The 23,644-nt window shown below is 41.8% G+C and overlaps 1 protein-coding gene across 1 annotated transcript in view; it reads right to left on the bottom strand.

Moving 5' to 3' along the window:
• Positions 1–1,971: 1,971 nt before the first annotated feature.
• SYNPO2 (synaptopodin 2) overlaps positions 1,972–23,644 on the bottom strand; it is a 135,480-nt gene continuing 113,807 nt past the window's right edge. Inside the window, exons 4-5 of the mRNA XM_054989906.1 lie at positions 19,004–21,207; positions 1,972–2,734 (exon numbers count right to left, since the gene is read on the bottom strand). Of these exons, the coding sequence (XP_054845881.1) occupies positions 2,162–2,734; positions 19,004–21,207 (2,777 nt within the window). The 3' untranslated portion in view covers positions 1,972–2,161. The remainder of the gene's footprint in view (positions 2,735–19,003; positions 21,208–23,644) is intronic.

The following is a 23,644-nucleotide window of genomic DNA, read 5'->3' as shown; positions in this document are numbered from 1 at the left end:
AAAATGGCCACATGGCTGGTGGCCCCGCCCCCTGATCTCCAGACAGAGGGGAGTTTAGATTGCTCTCTGTGCCGCTCCAGCGGTGCAGAGGGCAATCTAAACTCCCCTCTATCCGGAGATCAGGGGGTGGGGCCAGTAGCCATGTGGCCATTTTCAAGAGGTTCCAGAAATCCGTTCCACCACGTTCCAGCTGAAAAAAAGCCCTGCTTAATTGACTAAAGACCAAACTACATAAGATGCTGGAGTTCCGTGTCTGGATATCTATGCCACAACAATCTGGCTGCCAATAAGTGGGACCAGTCAAGAAACGGCTACCATAGGAGCTAGGTCCAATAATAAAATAGAAAGCCCCATAACATGTTTGGCAGTTCCAAGCCAAGCATGATGGAGGAAGCTGTTTCCAGTTGGGTGATTCCTGCAGACAGAAAGGTGATGCCTCCTGGACTTTTCTGAAACATCTCCTACTTCAGAGAAGTAGAAGAATGCCACGACTGGCTCTTTTATTTTGGAGAAGGAAGAACTGGGCACCAGGAAACAAGCTGTGCTGTGGTACTCATTGGCACTGTGTTTGGGATCACTATTTTAAAGAAGCCTAAAGAACAAATATATCTGGGAAACAGTGCAAGGGGAAGAAACATAGCCCAGATCAAGGTTGAGCCCCCAAGGATTCCTTTTTAGGGCTAAATTACATCTCTCAAGTTCCAGCATATAGTTTGGCTTTAAGTGCTACATCCTATTGGATTTGATGAAAAACAGAAAACTTTGATTTGCTTTTCTTGATAATTGGAATTTTAAATTGTAACTCTAATCAAAGTGAGAATGTTATCACACAGTCCCTGTCCCAAATGTTACAGAAACAAAAAGCCATCCTCAACGTGCCTGAGAAGAGCCACTACCACTCACTTTCATGAGGCTGGGGGAAGCGGAATACGTTAGGCCTCAATAGGTAGAATGGCTCAAGCAGAAGCTACAGCAGGTTTTTCATTTTTGTTTTTTAAAACATAAGATGGCCTCCACAGGGCACCTTCATTTGTTCTATCTGATTTGCTAGACTTGAGAAAAGAACTATCTTATCATTTTATTCACCTCTTTGAAACTGTAGTCAAATAATATTCTAGGAAGGCGGCTAGTCTCTCAGCACAGCTGCCATCAGGTCTGAACTGGTAAATAGGATGAGGAAATCTTTTAGCTAAATTATAGGCTTGCAATATCCTGGAGCAGGAACAGAGAAGAAAATTGCTTCAAGGATCTATTTGGACTCTCAAACCACTAACTGAGAAATATGACTCTACACCATGTATGCTAACATATCGTTTTGATCTGACAGTCTGCTATAACACATTAATGATGGTATCTGTCCTTTAATTATAGCAGGGTTTGATAAATATCAGACATATAAAATGATTCTGCAAATACAGAAAAAAATCTATGAAGATAAAATGCATAGCAATGAGACAGTAACAAGCAAAAGTGGGGTCATCATTGATGAAAATTGACTCCCATCTTTGTGGGGCTGGGGATAGGATGTTAAAATTGTGCTTCATTTTATGAATAAGTTTAGGAAGGACAAACTACATTTTTGTCACCCTCAGCTAAACAGAAACCTGTTTATTTTACTGGAAAAATAAAAATACTTCAACTAAAATTTTATTTTGTGATGATATTGACGCCAGAGGAGACTAGCGAGTTCCAAAACAATAAAGAACATCCAGCATAAAGCTGAACTTTTAATCAGCTATGATTTGTTGGGGTTAGAAAATTAAAAGGAACTCCCCCCCCCCCCCCCCGCGCCCTAGAATTACATTCTTGGTAAGGGCTCATTAGGAAATATACAAATGTTCAAGTCCTTCCATTGTTGCAGTCTTTGCAACTGAATCTTCTGTTTATAGAAGCAACCGCTCTGTGATTGTTACATAAATTTAACAGAGGATGACCTAAAAAATAAAAACTGAAGGCTCGATGAAAACAGAACCTATTGTACTATGGAAAACTTAGAGACATGGACAATGTGCTCAATTCCAGGAAACCTGATCTCTTTAGCCAAGACACTGTTAGGCCAACAAAAACCTATCCACAGACCACTTTCCATATTCAGTTCATCTTACATCTATTTGACTTGCATAACTACAAGGAAGAAAACTAAGATGGTCTTTTTTGTTTTTCATGTTTGGCGCCTCCATCCCTTTGGATACGGATTATAGTTGGAATCAGCTATTGACAAACCGTAATCAGACCTGGAATCCATGGACACCATGTCAGGATCAGTTTGGGCTCGTTGGTCATAATAGGCATACTGCAGGCGAGAGCCACAATGCAAAGTGGAGCTCGGGGCAGACATTGTGCTCTTTGCAGGGGATATGACTGCCGAATGGCTTCTTCCAAATGAAGCCAATTTAGTATGGGCACTTGGGGCAGGAGGGTGATAAGCAACTTTTTGTTTCCAGTCATCCGGAGGTGCTGGCAGTGTTTTCCTGCGAGCAGCTGAAACCACATTTGCAGCAATCGATTCTTGGATGGTTTGAGGGCCAAAGGCATCATCCACAAGGCCAAGAGGGGATTTAGCAGCTGCTTCCCAAGGAGTCAGCCTCTTCCCAGGCTTCTCAACTGCTGGAGGTGGTCTGCCAAAATAATCAGGAGCAGGCTGAAATGTTACAGGAGAAACAGGAGACATGGATTGCAAAGTGGTTGAAGGTGGCCATCCGGGGAGCGATAGGGACCGTTCTCCATCTCTTTCCTAAAAATGACAAAACTTTTAGTATTATTACATTTGCCGAATAGCAATGAAAGAGAATTCTGCCTAACAACAGGTGGCTGTTTTGCTAGCAACCTATATTGTCATAATTATAAAATAAAATGTAGTTTCTTAATTTTAGAAAAATAACCACTCATGAGAACTAATATATGCCAAAAAATCTTTAACTATAGTGAAAAATAACTCAAATATTATCACCCCGTGCAGTGGTGATTTCAACCATCTCTTATCACTTTTTTTTTTTTGACAAAACAGGATTTTTTCCCCCGGTGAAAATTTAACAAATTATAGTTATGAAGCTTGATCAGATTCTAAAAACACATGAAACCCAATAGTCTGTAAATGTCAGCTCAGATTTATGGAAGTCACATCTGGAGGTCTAGGTTCATGGCTGAATTAAGTTCAGACAGGAGATAAAGCAATATCAAGTCTCATGCAATGGATCCATGAATTCAAGAGTAAACATGCAGGACATGGCTTTGATGGAAGAAGGGAACAGGATGAAGAAGAAAATGCAGGACACGCAGAAACAAAGGATTTCAAACTATCATGTAAAGCTAGTTTGATGTGAAATAGAGAGCAGTTGCTAGGGGCAAAAACTATTGGCCAGTCTACTGAGAGACTCTTCCTGCTTCTTGTTCAGGGAATGCTAGAAAACCTTGAGACAAAGAGCCAGACTATGAGTCTGTCTACATGAGACGCCTTGGCACATGTTTGTCAAGTGTAGGGAGATGCAATGTCAGCCCGGAAGTGTAGTTTAAAAAGACAGAGCCGGTTAAGATCTCTTCTCAGAGGGTTTGTTAATTTCATCATCTCCTCCAAGGCTCTGTCAATTTCACCTCTCAAGTCTAAAACTGTGTTTGATCACTACCAGAGGGCAGCAAGGAATGGAATTGGGCTAAAGCTGCCTTCCAGAGCTGGGCTTGGATCTGGTGAAGTTATAATGGGCTGAAGTGTCCCTTCTGGCATTTCATAGCCCCTTCACACAGCTCCAGCATATAGCAAAGGCTTTGCCCTGCCGCCCGTTCTGTCTTTTAAAACTACCCTTCCCGGCTAACATTGCATCTCCTGGCACATGGTCTTCATGTGTCAGATGTCTCGTGTAGAGAGACATGACACTTTTTAATGAGTTGAGTTTGGGTTCCTCGGACCTGATTCACTTTTCCTGCAGTCACACAGCAGCTGCCAGGGAAACAGTTGCTTTTTAGAGCCTGCAGGGGTCTGATTTAGATCAGGACAGCAGTGTGGGTTGAAGAATGGCTCCTATCCTACCCACTCCCCTTGCCTTTTTTCTGAGCCACAGTTATTTGCATAACTTTGGAGCTACAGGTGAAGAATTCTGAGCACATGAAAAAGCACATGAAAAAGACCACCTGAACTGCAAACACTCCAGAACTCAGTCCTTGCTCCTTAAGAACATAAGTATTGCCTTAGTATATCCACCTGCTCCACTCCAATAGGGGCATTAAAAAAAAACCCTTGCTCCTTCACACTGTATTACCAAACAGAAATGGCGTCAGGAGCCTCTGCTTGCACAGTTGTGGAAACTTATGTGTAGCCATCACTACATGTAGGTTTCCCCAAAAGGGCAAATAGCGGCTCCCCATTGTGGAGAAGAAGATTTTTCACATCTCTTCTCCATAGTCCTAGTCTACATCAGGCCTCCACAGGCCTGGGAACTGATTTCCCAGCACAGCACACAGGGCGAAACTACAAGTGATGAATGACACTTGAACGGCAAGTGTATTTCTCCCTGTTTACTTGCACTCCACTCAATCCACTTGCTGTTCAAGTGTCATTCGTCACTTGTAGCTTGGCCCTTAGATGCATGCCTGATCCAGAGTTCTTGTGGCAGCCATATGTCTATCACATGGACTTTGTGTGTGAATAGTGGCTGATTCCGCACACGTTGGATAATGAACTTTCAATGCACATTATCAATCGTTTGAGGTGGATTTTTTGTTCCGCACATGAAAAAATCAATTCCAAATGATCTATAAAGAGGATTGGAAGTGCATTATCCAACATTTGTGGAATCACTCAGTGTGTGAACTGAACCTTCGTTTTCATTCTAGCACTCTAGCCACTTTAAGGGGACCTTTGAATTGCTCAGGAAGAATGATAAAATTTTCCTCAGCCTTTTCAAATCTTATTTATCAATGGGAGTGGAGATTCCCTGGAAAAGAGAAAGGAGGAAAACCAGGCTCCTGCCAGCCCCTTGCAAAGCTGGGGCCACCAGCTGATGTCAGCAGTGGCACCTGTCAAAGGATGTTTGGCTTGCAGTAGCAACACCTCCCACCCTTGGGCAGGGTGAGAGCCACCCTTGCTTGGGGCTACGGTGGTCCTGGGAGGGGGGAGGTTATCTGCCCAATGGGACTTTTACTGGTGGCCTCACTAGCCAAGCCACCCCTAGCTTCCACTGATCTTGCCTTTTCCAAGGCCATTTTTGCCTCCCATTCCACCCCTGGGGCAGGCCTTGGCCTCTATGCACTGTTTGTTGGTCCTCCAAAGCAACTGGTTGGCTCTTGCAAAAGAGCCAGTTTGGTATAGTGGTTAAGAGTGGCAGCACTCTAATCTGGAGAACCAGGTTTGATTCCCCACTTCTCTGCTTGAAGCCAGCTGGGTGACCTTGGGTCAGTCACAGTTTCTAGGAGCTCTCTGAACCCCACCCACCTCACAGGGTGATTGTTATTGTGGGGATAATAATAGCATACTTTGTAAACCACTCTGAATGGGCATTAAGTTGCCCTGAATGGTGGTATATAAATCAAATGTTGCTGTTACTAGATTGACCTCTCCTCAAGTTCTTACGATGTTTGAAAACAAATGCCCATAACATTTCCTTATTTCAGTCTGTTCTTGTGAGTTAAGAGTGAGTAGCATTTACAAAAACCAACGAAGAAATCAAACTCTATTATAAAAACAGAGACTACTTAGAGACTACTTAGGGGGCGGGGGGGGGGCGCAAAGATTATGTTCACCTGTAAGACAAACAATTTGCAAAGACAGCTTTATCTGCATGCAGTCAGTATAAAACCTTGGTTTCAATATGCCCTGTCATTTTGTACTCATCATGAACTTTGATTGTCGTAATAAATAGTTACGTAATAGGTCGGTGTATTTCATTTTCGTATCTCCTTTTATAATTATTTTCAGCTAATAGCCTATTTTCTGTAGCAAAAAGCATTTACCACTGCCACCTTCTGGAGATGGATGGTAATATCACATGTGGATGACGACAAGATACTGAAGACGTTTGGTAACAGGTGGAGCGTAGGTGCCTGCCAGGGCTTCATCATTTGAACAATCAGTGGTTTCAATCAATGCTTTTCATTTTTCTCCTCAGCTCCTCTTGCAAACCAGCTTAATCTTTTGGATCCTTTTAATATAAAATCCTGAACATTACTGGTTACAATGTACTAATAATATTATCATTAATTTATAATATTTGGATTCAGAAATGCATAAGATCACCAACAGTATGTAATTATTCTGGATTATGTTAAATTACAATAGGAAACTAATGAAATATATTGCTGGATCCAGAATCCACAGATTATTTTTATTGGAATGTGAATTTGGATGCATATTTGAATTTGTATTCCAATTTTTTTTTAAACACGTTCCTCTAGACTGGGGCAGGAATAAGCAAGAACATGTTGCAAATGGGTACAAAAATCACCAAAAAAGGAAGGGTCATAATTGGTAGTTAACGAAAAAAACAAACAACTGATTGTACGATGTACCCTGATTTGGCTCAACACCAATTATGAGGCCTCAAACTGACATCATTTAGAGACCAAATACACACACACACACCACCACCACCACCTACAACTACAACCACAACATGAGAAAGAATTAGATGCAGAATCACAGCTTTCTTGTGGCCGCTCCACACTTAGCATCCGTATATAGCTCTAACATCCAGGAATCAGCAACCCTTCCATTTTCACTTCCATTCTGCCACAAATGCAATGTACAAATGGTATCCTGAGAGCCCGTTTGCCAGATTTAAGATCCAGCATGGTTAATTTGCCCATAGATGTGTGAAAGGTAAAAATCTGTGGTGTCAAACTACCTTTCCAAAGTTGAATATTCTCACCTTGACATGTACTCAATCTCTTTAAAATTAACAAAACATAAAAGAACCAAGACACGCAGCAAAGCCATATCCTGCACCCATCTATTCCAAGTCTCAGAAAACACTATTAATTACCTCAGAAACTCAACCCAGTCTCGTTATCTTGTGCTTATTCTGATTTTGTATGTGCCACCAGCTGTCTAGGGTGGGGCAATGGTGGGGCAGCGGGGGTGATCTTAATCTGAGGACTCTGGCAGCAGGACCAAGGTGCCTCATTCCCACATTACTGGGGCCGCTTGCAGGCAGGCCTGATCTTACTGCTAGGATCTGCACAGACAAAAACTATATGGGACAGGGGTTATAGTAACGAGACAGATCCAGAGGAGTTAGCCGTGTTAGTCTGTAGTAGCAAAAGAGAAAAGAGTCCAGTAGCACCTTTAAGACTAACCAACTTTACTGTAGCATAAGATTTTGAGAACCACAGCTCTCTTTGTCAGATGTATGCATCTGACGAAGAGAACTGTGATTCTTGAAAGCTTATGCTACACTAAAGGTGGTTAGTCTTAAAGGTGCTACTGGACTCTTTTCTATAGTAAGGAGAGAAACTGGAAAAGCTTAAGTGAAAAAGTTTGTGGGATCCAACACTATCTAATTCAGACATTAGTCACCTAAGGTCAATTAAAGCTAGAAATAAATGGCTACAGCCACTCCACAGAGGACTTCTTACCACACAGATATCTGATTCATTGTAGAGTCTGGCTGTACACCAAAGTAACCACTAATACCACAGTCTTTGTTACTTTGACAGTAGTGGCTATCCAGAATCTATACAGAGGTGTTCTGATTGAAGAAGCTGACAAGACAAGCCATGCAGCTAGGGCCACCATGAAGGAAGCATTTAGTTCTTGAACATGTAGCAAGTGGTTGTTCATTTCTGCTTTGACAATGCAATCCCATGCAGAGTTGAAAACAGTGGACTGCATTATGTCTTTCTAGTTTGGAGATTATACACATGTGAGCTTGTAAGCAGGGGCCTGTGCATCTGATTCATGTACAGTGCATCGAAAACTCCAAGCACTTCTATAAATACTAAATGATGACTATGATGACCGGGAGCCTGACTGGCGGCCTGGCTTGGCCAGCTGCTTGCTCACTTTGGAAGTTTGTGCTTGCCTACACCTGTGACAATCACAGAGGATATGAATTATGCAGCTCAGTACTCACTATGGACCTCATGCTTTAAAACTAGGATTGCTAACTTTTAAACTGGTCCCTTTATGTGCCCCTTTAATATTGGTTTGATCCAAAACAATTAGCTGGTGATGTTCTTTAATTTCATGCTATGGGAAGCATCAAATGTCCATTTCTGCTCACTGAACTTATGTTAAAGGGACAGGACAATTTTTTTTCCTGGCCAGCTGGCAGCCTCAATTAAAACTGTACTGATGTCTCACGAGTGCCGCATGGCAGGGTCATGAAGAAGAATTTGGCCTCTACATTAACCAATAGACTATGCAAGACTAAGGACTCTTAAACTGTGCATAGGCAAAACAAAAGAAAGACTTCCCTACCCCTGGCCCTCTGTTTAAAATGATGGCTTTACATGATAATTTTACACAAACCAGTTTTGATCCCTGAACTGTACTTTTAAATCAATTATTACAACTAACCTACTTTGAGCAAAAAAATAATAATTCCAAGTTATATATCGAACCAATTAGTCTTGATGAAGAATTCAGGTGTTTGTGGACCTCTCCAGAGGGATCCTCCCCCAGAGGAAAGAGTGCCAACACAGAAGCCCTGGTGTTACAAGCAAGAAAAAACTGCCATATTGCCCACATGCAATTTGAGGTAGCTGAGCTTGCCTTGCCTTGAATGTGCAGGAAGACTGCAGAAGCAGAAAACAGCCAGTTAGGACCAGTAAGATAAGCAAGGAGGGAAAATTCCACCCAGAGTTGAGAAACAGACAAAGAATAGAGGCTTTGCCTCAGAAAAACAAGGTATAAAAGATTCCCCTGCCATTTTGGGATGGGATCAGAGCTTCCGCAGTACCAATACTCTATAGCCTATTTATTCCTGGAATAATTCTTTTCTCTTCAATGTTCTCCAGTCTGGTGTTGTTGTTTGGGCAAACCGCACAGGTCAAATGAACTTGCTATTTTGGCAACACCGGCATCAAATCTCAACTCAGCTCTGAGCATTAGTTACCTCTCAGTCCTTTGTGCCCTACCTGTAGGATGGGAATCATAGTGAACTATCTCAAAGAGTTGTGGAAATGACGAAGGATTTTAAAGCACTTTGAGTAATCATGCTCTGTAAAAGATTTAAAAAATTGCAGGCTTATTTACTAGGCACCCTAAAGTAACGTTATCAACACGAGCATCTGCCTATTCCATGTTCATTCCTCCTCCTTCCTTTGTTCCACTATATCCTCACAAGAAACCCATGAAGTAGGTTTGGCTGAAAGAGGGTGGCTGGCTTTGGTTCTCCCAATGAAAGGGGGGGGGGTTCTCACTTCCTGCATGCACAGTGCTCTATTTGGATCATGACTCACACATGAGGCGCAGGGGCTTCTGCCCCCCCCCCCAACTTCCTGACTTGAAATGGTCTGGAGAGGGGATTTTTGAGCCACCGGGCAAACCCACAACTGCATGTGCAGGTTTCCTTAGCGGGCCAAATAGTGCCTAGTCACAACATGCTGAGCTGCAAAGGAAAACTGAACTGCAAGCAGAGAAGAATTTCTTTGTGGACTTGTTGCCTTGTGACTTGTTGTCAAAGCAAATAACTTCTCTGCCAAAAGAAAGCAAATATATAAGTAGAAATACTCCTAGCAGTTAATCCACCTATCCAGTGAATCAAAGTAAGACTTGGGGAAGCTATTGGGTTGGATCCAGATTCAGCTTCCTGATCCTGCAAGGCCCTTTTGTCAGCAGAAAAGAACGGTCCTTCTGCCGCTGCAGCCCTCTTGTCCTGAAGTTCCCCCAGGAACAGCATGAGGGCCAAATCCAGACTCTGCAGCAGGAAAAGGGAATCGGTGAAAATCACCCCTTCCATTAATAGAAAAGTTAGTCTGGAGTCTGGACCCAACCTATTGTCAGCATCTAAAATTCACTGTAGCCACATGCTTTCAAATGGTTTTCTTGATCCGTGGAAGCAAAGTCCTCTTCTGGAAAATTGTAATAAAAATACTTCTTCAGCAGGCAAGTCTCTTGTGATTTGGGGCTGGAGTACAAGATGTTTACTGAGCTATCACTGTATCTTTCTCATGTGCAGAGCACAGTAGCATCACACATGACATCAGGGTAGGAACTAGCATTGTCGGGGTGTGTGTGTGTAATATTTCTTTTTCAGAAAGTCACTGTTTTATATAGCCATTATTCAGCTCATCAGAACCAACTCTTATTCTCTTCTGCTCCTTCAAAATGACAATTTGTCTCTAATTTCTCTTCAGAGGTTTCAGTTTCACCTCTTTGCACCTTTTGTAACTTCAGCCTCCGCTGAGGTGGGTTTTGATGATGATGATGATGATGATGATGATGATGATGATGATGATGATGATGATGATGATGGCAGCACACCTTAGGATGCTGTACCAGGAGGGCAGAAAAGGCGTTGCCTACCTCTGAAATCTGACAAACCTCCCTTTCTTTCCCTCTGCTCTTTGAATTTCTCTTTTCATCAAAAAGGAACTGATTTGAAACAGACTCCAAATTGCTAAAAAATAAACAGATTGTTGGATTTCAGGGAGAAATCCCTCTTAACACTAGTTTGAACCCATAAAGCTTGTTATCAAGTCACCTGTTTTCTGGAATTTAGAAGCAGCATAGATGGAGTGTGTAATGCTGTCTTGGGGTGCATGGCAGAATTCTGCTATACAAAGGAATAGCACAATCCTAAATGGAGTTTAAATCCACAGAAATCAAAGAGCTTAGAAAGGTGTGACTGTGATTGGGATTGTTCTATAAAAGCTAGCAATTTGATTGGTAGATTTCTGAAAGAGAAAACCATAAGAGAAAAACAATTAATTAAATCTTTGGGATCTCTAAAGTGAGACAGGAGAACATGCAGGATGTGCCTTTAAGAACAACAGCATTTAACTTTAAAAACAGGCTATATAGAGGGCTATATGTCTCTCAGTCATAATTCAACAGAATCTTGAAACGCATGATGAAAAAAAAATGATCTTCCAGAGTTGTTCCTGGAACCAGTACCATTGTCTCATCATTGGCATTCTCACCTTTTCAGAACATGCAGGGAGAATCTTCTCTGAGAAACTGGAACAGCTGAACATCTCTGTAATCCAGGCAGCTTGTTCAGGCAAGGTTCTGGATATTGCATGTAAGCAGTTCTCTCTCATGCGCAGGTTTTCAGTGCTTGCAAAGGACATGATTTCTTGTATACAGTGTTGATACATTTTTGAAGTTCTGAAACCTTCCTAGCTTTTTAAATCCAATATATAATTTTCTTTGCAATCTTTCCCTGATAATACCACAAGGAGATGGTCAATCTACACCTCGTTCTTGGGATCCATCCACAACTGGAACTCTGCTTTCTGTTTGTTTTTATATCATTATGTATAAAAGAGTTTATAATTAGCCAGTGGGCTTCAGCTTTCTCAGAGCAAGACTCAACCCACAACACGTAATCAAGTTTAAATCAATTTCTGCATAGATCCGTCTTCTCCTTTTCTCTCTAGCAGGATAAGATGGAAAACAGGCTTCCTGATCCTTTAACAAATGGAATTTCAGTGTGCAGGAGTGAGCAAAGCTGCAGCCCTTAAAATCACTTGAGTTGTACAACTATTGAGACAAAGGGTCCCCTGTCATCCCTCGTGTCTTGCAATTACCTTTCTCTCATTTTGCAAACGAGAGCAAAATAGATGATGGAGGTGCAGTTGGTGCAAGTCAGCTAAAGTCAGACCCTGACCCACCATTCAAAGACTAGCAATCTAGATAAAACTCTTACACTGCCCCTATGCTTAGACATTATCCAGCCGATCTTGCTTTATAATTCAAGCCTTTGAAATGGCTGCTGACTTTGTATAAACATATCAATACATTTATTAATCATAGTTGTTTTGCTGATTTCTCCTATAAACTATCTCCCACACCCCCATTGTTATGAGTGGAAGAAGCTCTCTTCTTTGATGATGATGATAAACCGATGCAACAAAATGCAGTAGTTGCTAGCCTGTGTGCTCCTAGCTGCAGTACTACTGATAATCTGACCACCAGATTGTTCAGAACAATAGATATAAAAATACCCCTGAGCATGAGATGAGGTATTTGAATGATGAGAAGCCTGGCGAAGGTTTGCATTGCCGAGGCCAGGTACAACAGCAAGCTCTGTACTGGTACTTTGTCTTGCTATGGAATCAGAATTCCCAACCTTGTTGAATTATGGGCATTTTTTAAAACTTTGAGGACAGGTAGTGAATGTCATGACAAAATGGCTGCCCTGCAGGCTGGCTTCAGTCTCAAAACATTGGAAGTTTTCAAGTTTAGAAATGCAGATAAATTCTCTCACTTGAAAGGAATGGGAAAGGGTTTATTTACAGAAATGCTTCCCACTCCATATGTTATGTGCTGTCAAGTCACTTCCACCTTAAGGCAACCCTATGAATTAATGACCCCCAAAACGTCATGTCAATAACAGCCTTGTTCAGGTTTTTCAAACTGAAGTCCATAACAACAACATTAGATTTCTACACTGTCCTTCAGGAAAACTTAACATTCACTCAGAGCACTTTACAAAGTGTGAGGTGGGTACGGCTAAGAGAGCCCGAAGAGAGCTGTGACTGACCCAAGGTCACCCAGCTGGCTTCAAGCAGAGGAGTGGGGAATCAAACCTGGCTCTTTAGAGTCCTGCTGCTCTTTATCACTACAAATGTGTATTCATATTATTCAGCAAGTGCCATGTGAACTCCTGTGTTTGCTTGCATAAAGTGTGGAGGAGAGAAGTTGTTTGGATCACCTTTTATCAAAAGGGGATGAGGGCATAAACAGGGCTCCTTGTACTCTGTGGCTATGTAGTGGGAGGCATCACCACTGAAGTACCAAGTATGGTATGAGATGTGGAAACTGGCATCTAGAAGGTAGGTTCTGTATTTAAGAAAATAGCAATTTATTTACTTTATTTATACCACACCTTTCTCCTCAATGGGGACCCAAGGGGGCTTACATGGTTCTCCTCTCTTCCATTTTATCCTCACAACTGTCCTGTAAAGTAGGTTAGGCTGACAGTATGTGACTGGCCCAAGGTCACGCAGCCAGTTCCCATGGCAAAGTAGGCATTCACACACTTGGGTCTCCCAGATCCTTTGACACTCTAACCACTACATCACACTGGCTCTACGTGGCCACCATGCTGGGTCTTTCTAGCCACATGATAATGTTCAAAATCTTGATAATGCTTATGTAGGGCGGTTATAAGGGAATGTGCCCTACACAGCTTTTCCAGATATGCTCCCATCCCTCCTCATTCTACTAGTTCTGTTAACTCATTTTTGTCCTGTTCTTTCCTCCAAAAATCTAAATGATTTGAAAACCTGAATGCTAAGGTATATTTTGAGATGTGCCTTCTTCTAGGCATTGAGCTGGGCGCGGGGTGGGGGGGAGGTCACTGGGAGACTGGGAACGTAGCTGTGAATTTCCTGGACTGTGCTGAGGCTGGACTAGATGCCTTTTGGAGGAACAGCTCTATTACTGTATGACTACACAGAATTAAGCACAGAATTATTTTCACATCTGCTAATATATTTATTTGGCCTTCCGAGTCGTCTGATAAGCATTCCGGTTAATGCTTTTGGGAGTTGTGGTTTGGTGTGAGAGAAACGGCTCGGTTTAAATTGGATTGACAGTCTCCATCCACTGAGGTCACCCGGCAGCTGGTCGTGGCTTTCAGTCATTCCTGCCCTGGGCCATATTTGAACAAGAGGTGAGAGGCTCTGTATTCTGTTACCAATTCCCTTTGCAACCCATTCCCTGTGGAGTTAAAAATGAAAAGCATTCAAAACTCTCTTCTCAAGACTGGAAGAGGGACAGGGTTTCCCTGACGTGTCACGGCAATGAGTAGGTGCCACAGCACAGTTCTTTAAGAAGCAATAGAATAGCAGAACATACAAATCCTCTTTCTAAAGAAGACAGCTTGGAAAGTTATTTTAAAAAGGGCCTTTCTTTTAAGGTCTGATGCCCTGTTGTCTAGTTTTGTTTGTGCAGCACCCAAACATGTTGATTCAGAAGAAATTTCTGGCTCATGCAAAGATTTTAAAAGTAAATCCAACACATTCACTTTTTCTGAGAATTGGTGAACTGCACATTAAAAATAGTTGTACAAACCAGGCCAAACTAATTTATTTTCCTTCACATTACCAAGAGTTTGTCAGATCCAAACCTATCTACCCATTTCCTAATCCAGTTCAGCTAGATATGCTGGGATCCACTGTCCTTACCCAAAGCTGAAGAATTCTCAAGGAGCAGACCCTAAGAAACATCACAGGATGATGTCGGCAACTCTGCGATGCCAGAAACATGGCCAATTCTAGTCAACCTTCAGTGACCAGACCGGGAAGAAATGACACACCTGAGATGTTATCAAAATGATACGGCATCAGCACTGAGACATCATTCTCTGCTCAGAATTTAAGATATTTTACAAACAGAAGGTAAGCTGAAGAGAAAAGAATTGCACTTATGAAAGAATAGTCCCTAGGCAGTGCAATCCTAAGGACACCTTCCAGAGAGTAAGCTGAGCTCCATTAAGAACACCTGAGTAGTATTCTGAATAGACCTGCTTAGGATTGCTCTCTTAATCTTTCCCTAAAGGTGCTGCCTGGAACGCTTGGTCTCCTGGTGAATGCTTAGGAAGAAGAGGCGGCATCACTGGGAATTCTTTCTTCTCTTCCCCCCCCCCCCACCTCCAGTTGTAATTCCAAAGACCAATATAAAAGGTCAGGTGGGGGCCCACTCTCCATGTGATTTTTGAGCACACTTTTTGCTAGATCAGCCACCTATGATATCAGTCCTAAATACTGTGCTTATGCCTTTTAAAGTTTGATTGCTTTCAATAGATTCTAGGATCAAGAACTTGGATTTAACAGGGCTGCTGATCGATACATTTCAGGCTCTCTGTGACACAGGAAGGGAAAGAAACTTAAGCTGTATTTTTGTTTCAGATAAAATACATAAAACCAAAGACAAGAGTAAAAGAACAAGTAAAGAAGAAAGAGACAATTTTAATAAGAGAAAAATTACAGCAGGTTGTAATTGGAAAAAAACAGAAAGGTCTCAAGAGGATTAAAATATTGATACCATATATCCTTAGGTAAGTTGTGTTGCAAAAGAAATCTCTATATACATTTCTATGCATAATTGGATGGTTTCTTACAATGTGTACCTTTGATTCCGAATATGGACTAATTTAGTCAACGAAACCTCTTCTATAACCAGCTAACACTCTGATCCTTGAGGAAAACCTTTTTGGATTTAACAGGTCTGCTTATAAGCAAGCATGTCCAGGATGCCCTTCGATGAGAGTCATTCTATTTACACACACACAACAACATATGAAGCTGCCTTAGACTTAGTCAGCCCATTGGTCTATCAAGATCAGTATTGTCTATTCTAACTGGCAGTGACTCTCCAGGGTCTCAGGTAGTGGTCACATCACATGATCCTTTAAACTGAAAATGCCAGGGATTGATCTAGGGACTTCTGCATGCCAAACAGATGATCCACCACTGAACCACATCTCCTGTCCCTTCCATGGGCTTGGGTAAGGTCTCTGTATTAGGGAACACTTATTTTATAGAAGTACAGTGGCTCAGAACTAAGCTACATGAGACTAATTACATGAGGACACTCAAGTGAAGGGAGACGCAATGTTAGCCAAGAAGCATAGTTTGAATTTCACCTCTCTCTACAGAGCTGGCAAAGATCGCTTTTCAGAGGGTTTGTTAATCATTGACAGAGCCTTTGGGGAGGCAAAGAGGAAATGAACAAACTCTCTTGAGTAGCAAGCTTTGGCAGCTCTGTAGAGAGGTGATATTAACAAACCCTCTGAGGAGAGATCTTTGCCAGCTCTGTAGAGAGAGGTGAAATTCAAACTACACTTCCCAGCTAACATTGGATCTCCCTTCACTTGAGCATCCTCGTGTAATTTGTCTTGTGTAGTTTAGCTTTCAGTTATCTCAAATGTTTCTCAAGTGCATGCCACTGTGAGGTGCATTTCACATTTTTTATTTCTGAGACGGACCTGCCTTTTCATACCTTACAATCAGGGCTTTTTTTTCTGGGAAAAGAGGTGGTGGAACTCAGTGGGTTGCCCTTGGCGAAAACGGTCACATGGCTGGTGGCCCCGCCCCCTGATCTCGAGACAGAGGGGAGTTTAGATTGCCCTCCACGCCATGGCGCGGACGGCAATCTAAACTCCCCTCTGTCTCAAGATCAGGGGGCGGGGCCACCAGCCATGTGACCATTTTCAAGAGGTTCTGGAACTCCGTTCCACCGCGTTCCAGCTGAAAAAAAGCCCTGCTTACAATTATACCTCACATAGTCTTAAATGTTCTTGAAGAGATCAGACAAGGCTATTCTCAACTGCTTGTGTGTCTATAGCATCTGTATATAGACAAATGGTCTTTTAACAAATGAAGCCATGGCATCCTCACAAAAACTGTGATCATGATAGCACTTTTTTTTGGCTGTCATAACATTTGAAATTGATGGCAAAAAGCTGCAAATGTATTTGTATACGGATCAGGCCATACATTGCACTTTCACTGTGAATATATTCCTGAGATCACATTGAATGGAAGTAATTTTTACTTCCTAAACTGGCCTGTTGAGATGTGGCAGTGTTTTCACTAACATATAATATGCTTCTGAATATTGAGCACTAGAGTACGATTCAAATAAGAGTGTTTTTTTTTTTAATTTAAGGGCTCATCCCAACATGACTTGAGTAGCTTAAGTGCTCCAGCATGTGTCCTTCTTGCATTACTCTAGGCCTGGAAACTCAAGTGGTAACTGTTTATGCGATCTGGATCATAAGTATACCACTACCATCACAGTTCAGCTACCATTCCAAAGAAATTCAAAATGATGGATCTTCACATTAGGCTGCTTTATCACTATTCAGGCTCTCTTGGACATTCTCTGTACCTGAGCAACTAGACCAAAGAGGACGACCCAAAGCATGGCATTAAGGTCACAGTTGGCTCTAGAGCCACCAAGACCTAGTTTGCAGGGCTAATGTTGTTGCTTTATACCAAGACCTAGAAGCATCTAAGAGATATGGGTGGTATTTCAAATATCCAAAATAATCTACACAAAGTTTGGAGCTCTAGATAAACAGTCCAATTTGTCTACATTATTTTCAAACCAGACTGGAGAGAATTTGTCTGTCTCTAGCTATAGATTTATACTAGCTGTGACTCTACTACCTTGCTGTTTATCTGCATTCCCTTCAAGAATTCTCCTAATCTTAAATTAATTCATGTCATCTATTCATTGGGCTGCTTTAGCTGCAGTAATCTCATACTGTGAACGCATATTAAAGTCAACATTCTAGATTTCCTGTAAAAGAACGGGGAAAGTCTGCTCAACCATTTTAACCAACCAAATTATGTGAACCATAGCTTTGATAAAAGGATGAACTAATCTGCATTCAATTATTTGGTGTATGTTTAGACACCATGGTTTAAAAGTACAGCATAGACAATAGAGAGATACTGGGCATGACAAATATCATTCTTTTGAATCACAACCTTAATAAAACGGGCAGAATCTTAGCTCTGGAAACTCAACAGAACATGGTATGGTAACAGTGTCTTGATCCTCCTGGTCCACAGCGTATTAATTAAAAGCAAAGTTAAACAGCAGGAACAGAGTAAAAAGAAATACCAGTGGAAGAAGCAGGATTGGAAAGCCCACAGTGAAAACGAGAATGTGCCCGAGTGATCAGCAGAAAGATGAGGTCAGGAATCATGGCATGTCATTAGACAGTTATTTATAAGGCACATACATATCTGGTTGCAAAACTGGTTTCAAGGACATGTCCCTTCAGTTTTTAGTCATTATGTTTTCACGAGAACATATTGCACCATATCCACACCTGTAGAATCCAGCTTATTCTCTGGCTCTTCAACAGTTCTACTCGTCTTTCTCCCATGATTCTGCATTTTCTACTAGCATTTAGGAGGTCAGCAGCATTTCCTAAAAACTGGAAATTTCTGACCTTTCCTGCCTAAGCCGCTCAAAAACCTTCCTTCTTCCAAACACGGTAACACTTATCCCCAACTGGCACCTATCATGGGGAAGGGGAAGTAAAAGAGGTCATTTGTGATCGTGGCTCACAGCTGAGGTGCCAATTTACCTTCTAAGGACCTAGTTCTGCAATGGAATCCCAAGAGTACAGAACTAGAGGCTGACCGTCAGTGCTAATTTGGATACATTATTTTTGTGTGGTTAATAAGGACTTGGGATTGCACAAAATACAACCATGCGACCGTAGTGATTATATGAGAGGTCAATCTGAAGCCTTGAGATTCCAGGTAGGGTTGCTTATTATGACTTCACCATGTCCAAATTGCAGATATAGAAATGGAAAGCCTTCCCAAACTGCCAATTTGGACCCAGTACTTTATGCATATTTTGAACACAATATTCTCAGAAGACTGTGATATTAGAAGGCACTTTTAAAAAGCTAATATCATTCACTGTGATGTTGATTGTACTCGACCCCTTTGGCCATCAGAAAGCTGTCATCTCCCCTTTCCTCCCCCTAGACCCCTGTGAAAGCTAAATTCTAACTGTTGAAATATAGGAACAGTCTTCAATGTGTGTGTGTGTACTGAAGCACTAACACCTAGTATCCTGCTTACTTAATTTTGAGTGGCACATGTCCATTTTAAGACACTGTGTTTGCACATGTATTAAAGATGATTGCATGCCTAAATAAGTGTCATCTCAAATTTATATTCTTTTTGACTCATTTAAATTTTTAAGCTTTTTTTTTGGACCCAGATATCATGTGATATATCTGAATATTATTAAGTAAGCTGAGGATCACTTTGGGTGCCAGATCACCACTGCAAACAATTCATTGCAAGCAAAGTGGACACTGAACTGTAGCTCTAAGTTTTACTCTTCAATGGTTGATGGTTTCCACACCTGTGCTGTAACACCGACTTTCTTGGCTGAAAACTTTGGCTTTGGAGTGGTAAACGAAGAAGATACAGCTGGTTCTTGCTTCAGAAAAGTAGGGTAGCCTGTTGATCCACAGGACTCAATTACAGGGCTAGAGGCATTTGCCTGGAAGAAAGGCTGTGAACTGTAGGCAGGTACAGAGTACACTGAAGATGCTCTGACATTAGCTGGTGAACCGGCATTAAGTGATCTTGAAGGTAATGCTTGTTTGGAAGCAGGCACTGAGTCAAACTTTGCCGGTTGCTTATTATCAGAAGGAGGCTGAAAAGTAAATAAGGATGCATTCAGCTGGTATGGTTGGTGCTTCATAACTTCCAAAGAACTAAGTGCTTTCTTTGGTTTCTTCTTGGTAGTCTTGGCAACGCCGGGTGATTTTGACTGTGGTTTGGTAGCAGCAGGAGGATAAGATGGGGATTGGATGGGGTTATAAGCCACAGGCGGCGGAGCTCGAACATTAGATGAATATTTCCAGGAAGCTGGTAAAGATGGAGTTGGTGATGATGCCCGGGCCATATTGGCCTGCACAGTTTCTGAGTCCACCACATATTTTTCCATCCGTGATTGTCTTTTGGCAAATAGCTGTGCTCCTTTTCCACTCAAAGCTGGGGGCATCTCAAAAGCTGGCCCCACTCCTCCTGCAAGTACAGTGTTTCCAAGGGGTGTGGTGGGTGTCATTTTTGGTGTATGGTTTTGGTGTGATGCAGCGGTTTGAGGCCCTTTAAAAGGACCAGCTAAGTTAAGAGTACTTGGGGGCTGTGGAGGCGAATAGGCAGGTTTTGTTGTTTTGACAGGAGCTGGAGTTGCTACTTCAGGTGATCTTGGAGCTGGAAAAACAGGCAGCTGGGCAACAGCAACAGCAACAGCTGGAGGTGACCAGACTGGTGAAATGGGTGTTGTGTCAGTAGGAGAAACCTTTAGTGAAGGTTTGGGAGCAACTGGAGGAGGCACCTTTTGCTTGGCTGCCTGGATTTGCATGAAATTGCAGGCCTCTGCTCCCAAACTGAGGTAGTCTTCTTCAGGACCAGATTCAAAGCCAGTGGCTGTACCTTTTTTGCCTTCTGAATTCTGTACAAGAGACAAAAGGGCAGGATTAGGACTCACCTTGGGAGCGTCTTTGAAAGTAAACATAGGCTTGGCAGTATTCCTTTTCTTTGCCTCTTGCAATATTCCAGTTCTTTTGGCAGGCACTGCAATCCTTTCATCCCTGGATGCAATCTGCTCTGTGGATTCTGTTGGAGACCATAAAGCCGGCTGAGCTGTGTTGGCAACTGGAGTCAAAGCAGTTCTATATAAGGCTTCAGGTGGTGGGCTGACTGAAGTATAAGGAGGTGGTGCAGGAAGGTCTGAGAGAGGGCTCGTCATGCTTCTGGTGGGTGAAAATGGTGCTGCTGCTGCTCTGTTCTGTATATTCAGGAAAGGCTTGGCTGTTCGGTTTAAGCTTGCAGATTTAAGGGCTTCAGAAGACTGACATAACATGTTTGCCTCAGGGGCTCCCCCAAGGCCATTTTGTTGTATTGTTGTTCCATGACTGCGGCTCACTTCTATGTAGCTCTTGCTCACATGGCTCTGGATTCTAGAAGCTTCTGCCTGTTTTACCTGGTATGAGGAGGAGCTAATTTTGGGAGCGTTCTCTGTTGTGGTAGCCTCTCGGTGTTGCTCAGTGCTATACACGCCCTGCATCTTCATTGCCTCTTGCTCAGCTGTTACCTGATCCACCCTTTGCCGTCTTTTGGCAAACATGAGTGCCCCTTTGCCTTTGCTCTCTGGAAGCATCTGCATCTCGTCCACACCTTTTGGTTTCTTCTCAACCTCAAGTAGACCTGCGTCCCAGTCAAATGTCACAATCCGGTCTTCTTTGTCAAGGTCAGAAAATAAATCTTCATCTATTTCTGACTCACTCGTGCCAAGTAAGGTCACTTCAAAAGTGTTATCTCTCTCACTTTCTTCTTCGCCCTCAAATTCTTCACCGTCGTCCTCGTACCGCTCTAGCTCTCCAGTGCCGTAGCTGACCAAAGTGTATTTCCTGGCCCTTTGGCGACGCTTCTTGAACATCAACACCCCCTTGGAGTTGGGATTGGGAGCTGCTGTCAGCAACAGGGCAATGCTTTTACATTTAGACTTGGCTTCTTTCACCTGCTTTTCTGACAGGCTCTCACTTCGTCTGAGCCCTGTGGAAAAAGATTAAAGAGCATATATCAGTACACAAAGCCCTGTGTAACATGAGAGTGATTTTAACCAGAGCTGCACAACAGCTATTTGGGATTCAAGAGAGCAATACTAAATCTTTCTCCGGGGCTGGAATACTCCCTTATGCAAAGATGCATGGGCAGGGCATTAAAATTAATCTTTTCCCACAGTTCCAACCATGATAGAAATTCCATAACAGTCATTCCTCCCTGACTGACATTCTTTGAACAAAATTTTTCTTACAGATTTGCTAGCTCAACTTACATGAACTTTTGATGTTGCATATCTGTTACTGTCTGTGTACAAATATAAGCCCATATAAGACAAGAGGTAAATCAGCTATGTTGCCTAGATGTATACATAATATAGATGTTTATTTAGACATATATGCTCCAAGAAGAGTTCTGAAATTTTATCTATTCATCTGCACAAGAGCACATCCTGATAGGATAATTGGCTTCCTTAAGTCATATGAATAAACTGTTCATTGAAACACTAGCTGAAAAGGCATTCACAAAGATAGTTTTTTAGACAGTTTTTATCTGGAGGTCTTTTTCCAAATGCATTGTGAAATACAGTAATTTCATATAAGAAATACAAGATTAGCTTTTAGTCTCAATTGTGTAACTAACTCCTGTAATGAAGAGTGTATTTCAGGGGTGAATATTTCACCCCTGAAATACACAGTTTCAGTTTGACAGGGGAGATACACAAACTTGTAGAATTTATTTTTAAAGACAATATCTTTTATTTAATGTTTTCGGCCTGGCAGAAGATCAATTATATATGCTGCGCATTTGGGAAAGAGCAGGATATATATTTAAATGACTATCCTAGGCAGTGTTACTATATTCCCAGTCATTCCCATGAGTTTATATTAAAAGAACTCTGCACAGGATTGTGGTTGTTTCCGCACATCCTAACATCGCACAACATTCATGGAACGAGGGCGTCTTCAGGACGCAATTTCTGACATCATCACGCCATGAAAATGGGATCATGGCACGATGACATCATAAAGTGCGCCATGAAGACGCCTGCAATCTGTGAGTGTTGCGCAACATTATGACATGCAGAAAAAACCTGTAGTTTGAAGCTCATTAATATGTACCATGGACTGCCGCAGCTGCTGCCACTGCTACTACTACATGCTGCTCCCATTTATATCTTTTTTTATAACAAGTGAGATATGATTCTATTGAGACAAATAGATCAGGGTCAAAGGGAGCAAGCAGACCCAGTTATAGTACAACGCTAAACAGAATTTACACACATGTGAGTCCATTTATGTCAATGAACTTAGAAGGGTTTGTTGTAGTCTATGAGCTTAGAAGGTGTAACTTTGCTTAGGATCGTGCTGTTAAGGTATTATTGGTAGTGTGGAAAATAACTGCTGGAAACTACTGAATATCTTGTAAATGAACTGCCGAAATGGGTCTTTGAATTATGCCAGGAAAAAATAATGTAGGACAGCATGCAAAAACTGCACAGTCCCTTCCACATGCCCAAAGGAGGCTTTGGGCTTGTATTTCTCAAACAGCAACTTCCCATGATGCCTAATAAACTATTGTTGTAACCGAGTGGACTTTCAAAAACGTGGCATGCATTGTTCAAAGCAAAAAAAAGTCCACAAAGTGGCTATCTGGATCTTGACCAACAGTGTCCTCTCTTACCTTATAGCATGCTGAGTAATTTTGCTGCTGCATTTCAAGAAATCACAGGAATTCGTACAATGACAAGCACCCTTTTTAGTTACTAAGATTTTGGCATATATTCAGCGCTCCACTCTTGTGTTGCTCTTTTCGCACAAAACAATGAACTAGAAGAGCATGCTCTTCATGATAATCTCAATACATGCCAATGGAGACGATTGTACATAGCATGCTCTTCCAAGTAGACAATCCAGGAGGGCCCAAATCATCACTACTGCCAAGGGCAAGAGGCAGAGGAGGAAGGAAATACGTATGATGTGATGTCATCATCACATAGAAGCCGTGCCCCAAGAAACACTCTGAGACTGACTAACTAATGTTACATGAAGTATCTTGATTGGCTTTTTCAGCTCTTCAGTTCAGTTAAATTTGTTGCTTTTACTCAAATGAGTTGCCTCTAGCAAGGTTCAAACATAGTCTGACTTTGAATGTAACTTTGTTGTTAGCACGGTCAATTTTTAAGATACTATGGAAAGAATAATTGGGATTTCAAAGTGGTTTTTTTATTTTCTATTTAATCAAGATTTTAAAAGCTGGGATCAAAAAGAGCAATACTTTTGAATTAAATCAGGCCACTCTTAAAGAAAATACATCTTTGGGGAAGAACAAAATCATTGTGTAATCTAAAATTAAGTATCAAGTGAAGGATAAACAGTTATATTTTTTCAACCAAGAAAATTCAGGCTGCCAAATACTCTTATTTTAA

This window comes from Eublepharis macularius, chromosome 10, assembly GCF_028583425.1.
Source record: "Eublepharis macularius isolate TG4126 chromosome 10, MPM_Emac_v1.0, whole genome shotgun sequence".
Taxonomy (NCBI): Eukaryota; Metazoa; Chordata; class Lepidosauria; order Squamata; family Eublepharidae; genus Eublepharis; species Eublepharis macularius.
The sequence above is the reverse complement of the archived record's forward strand: the minus strand, read 5'-3'. Positions and strand labels throughout refer to the sequence as shown.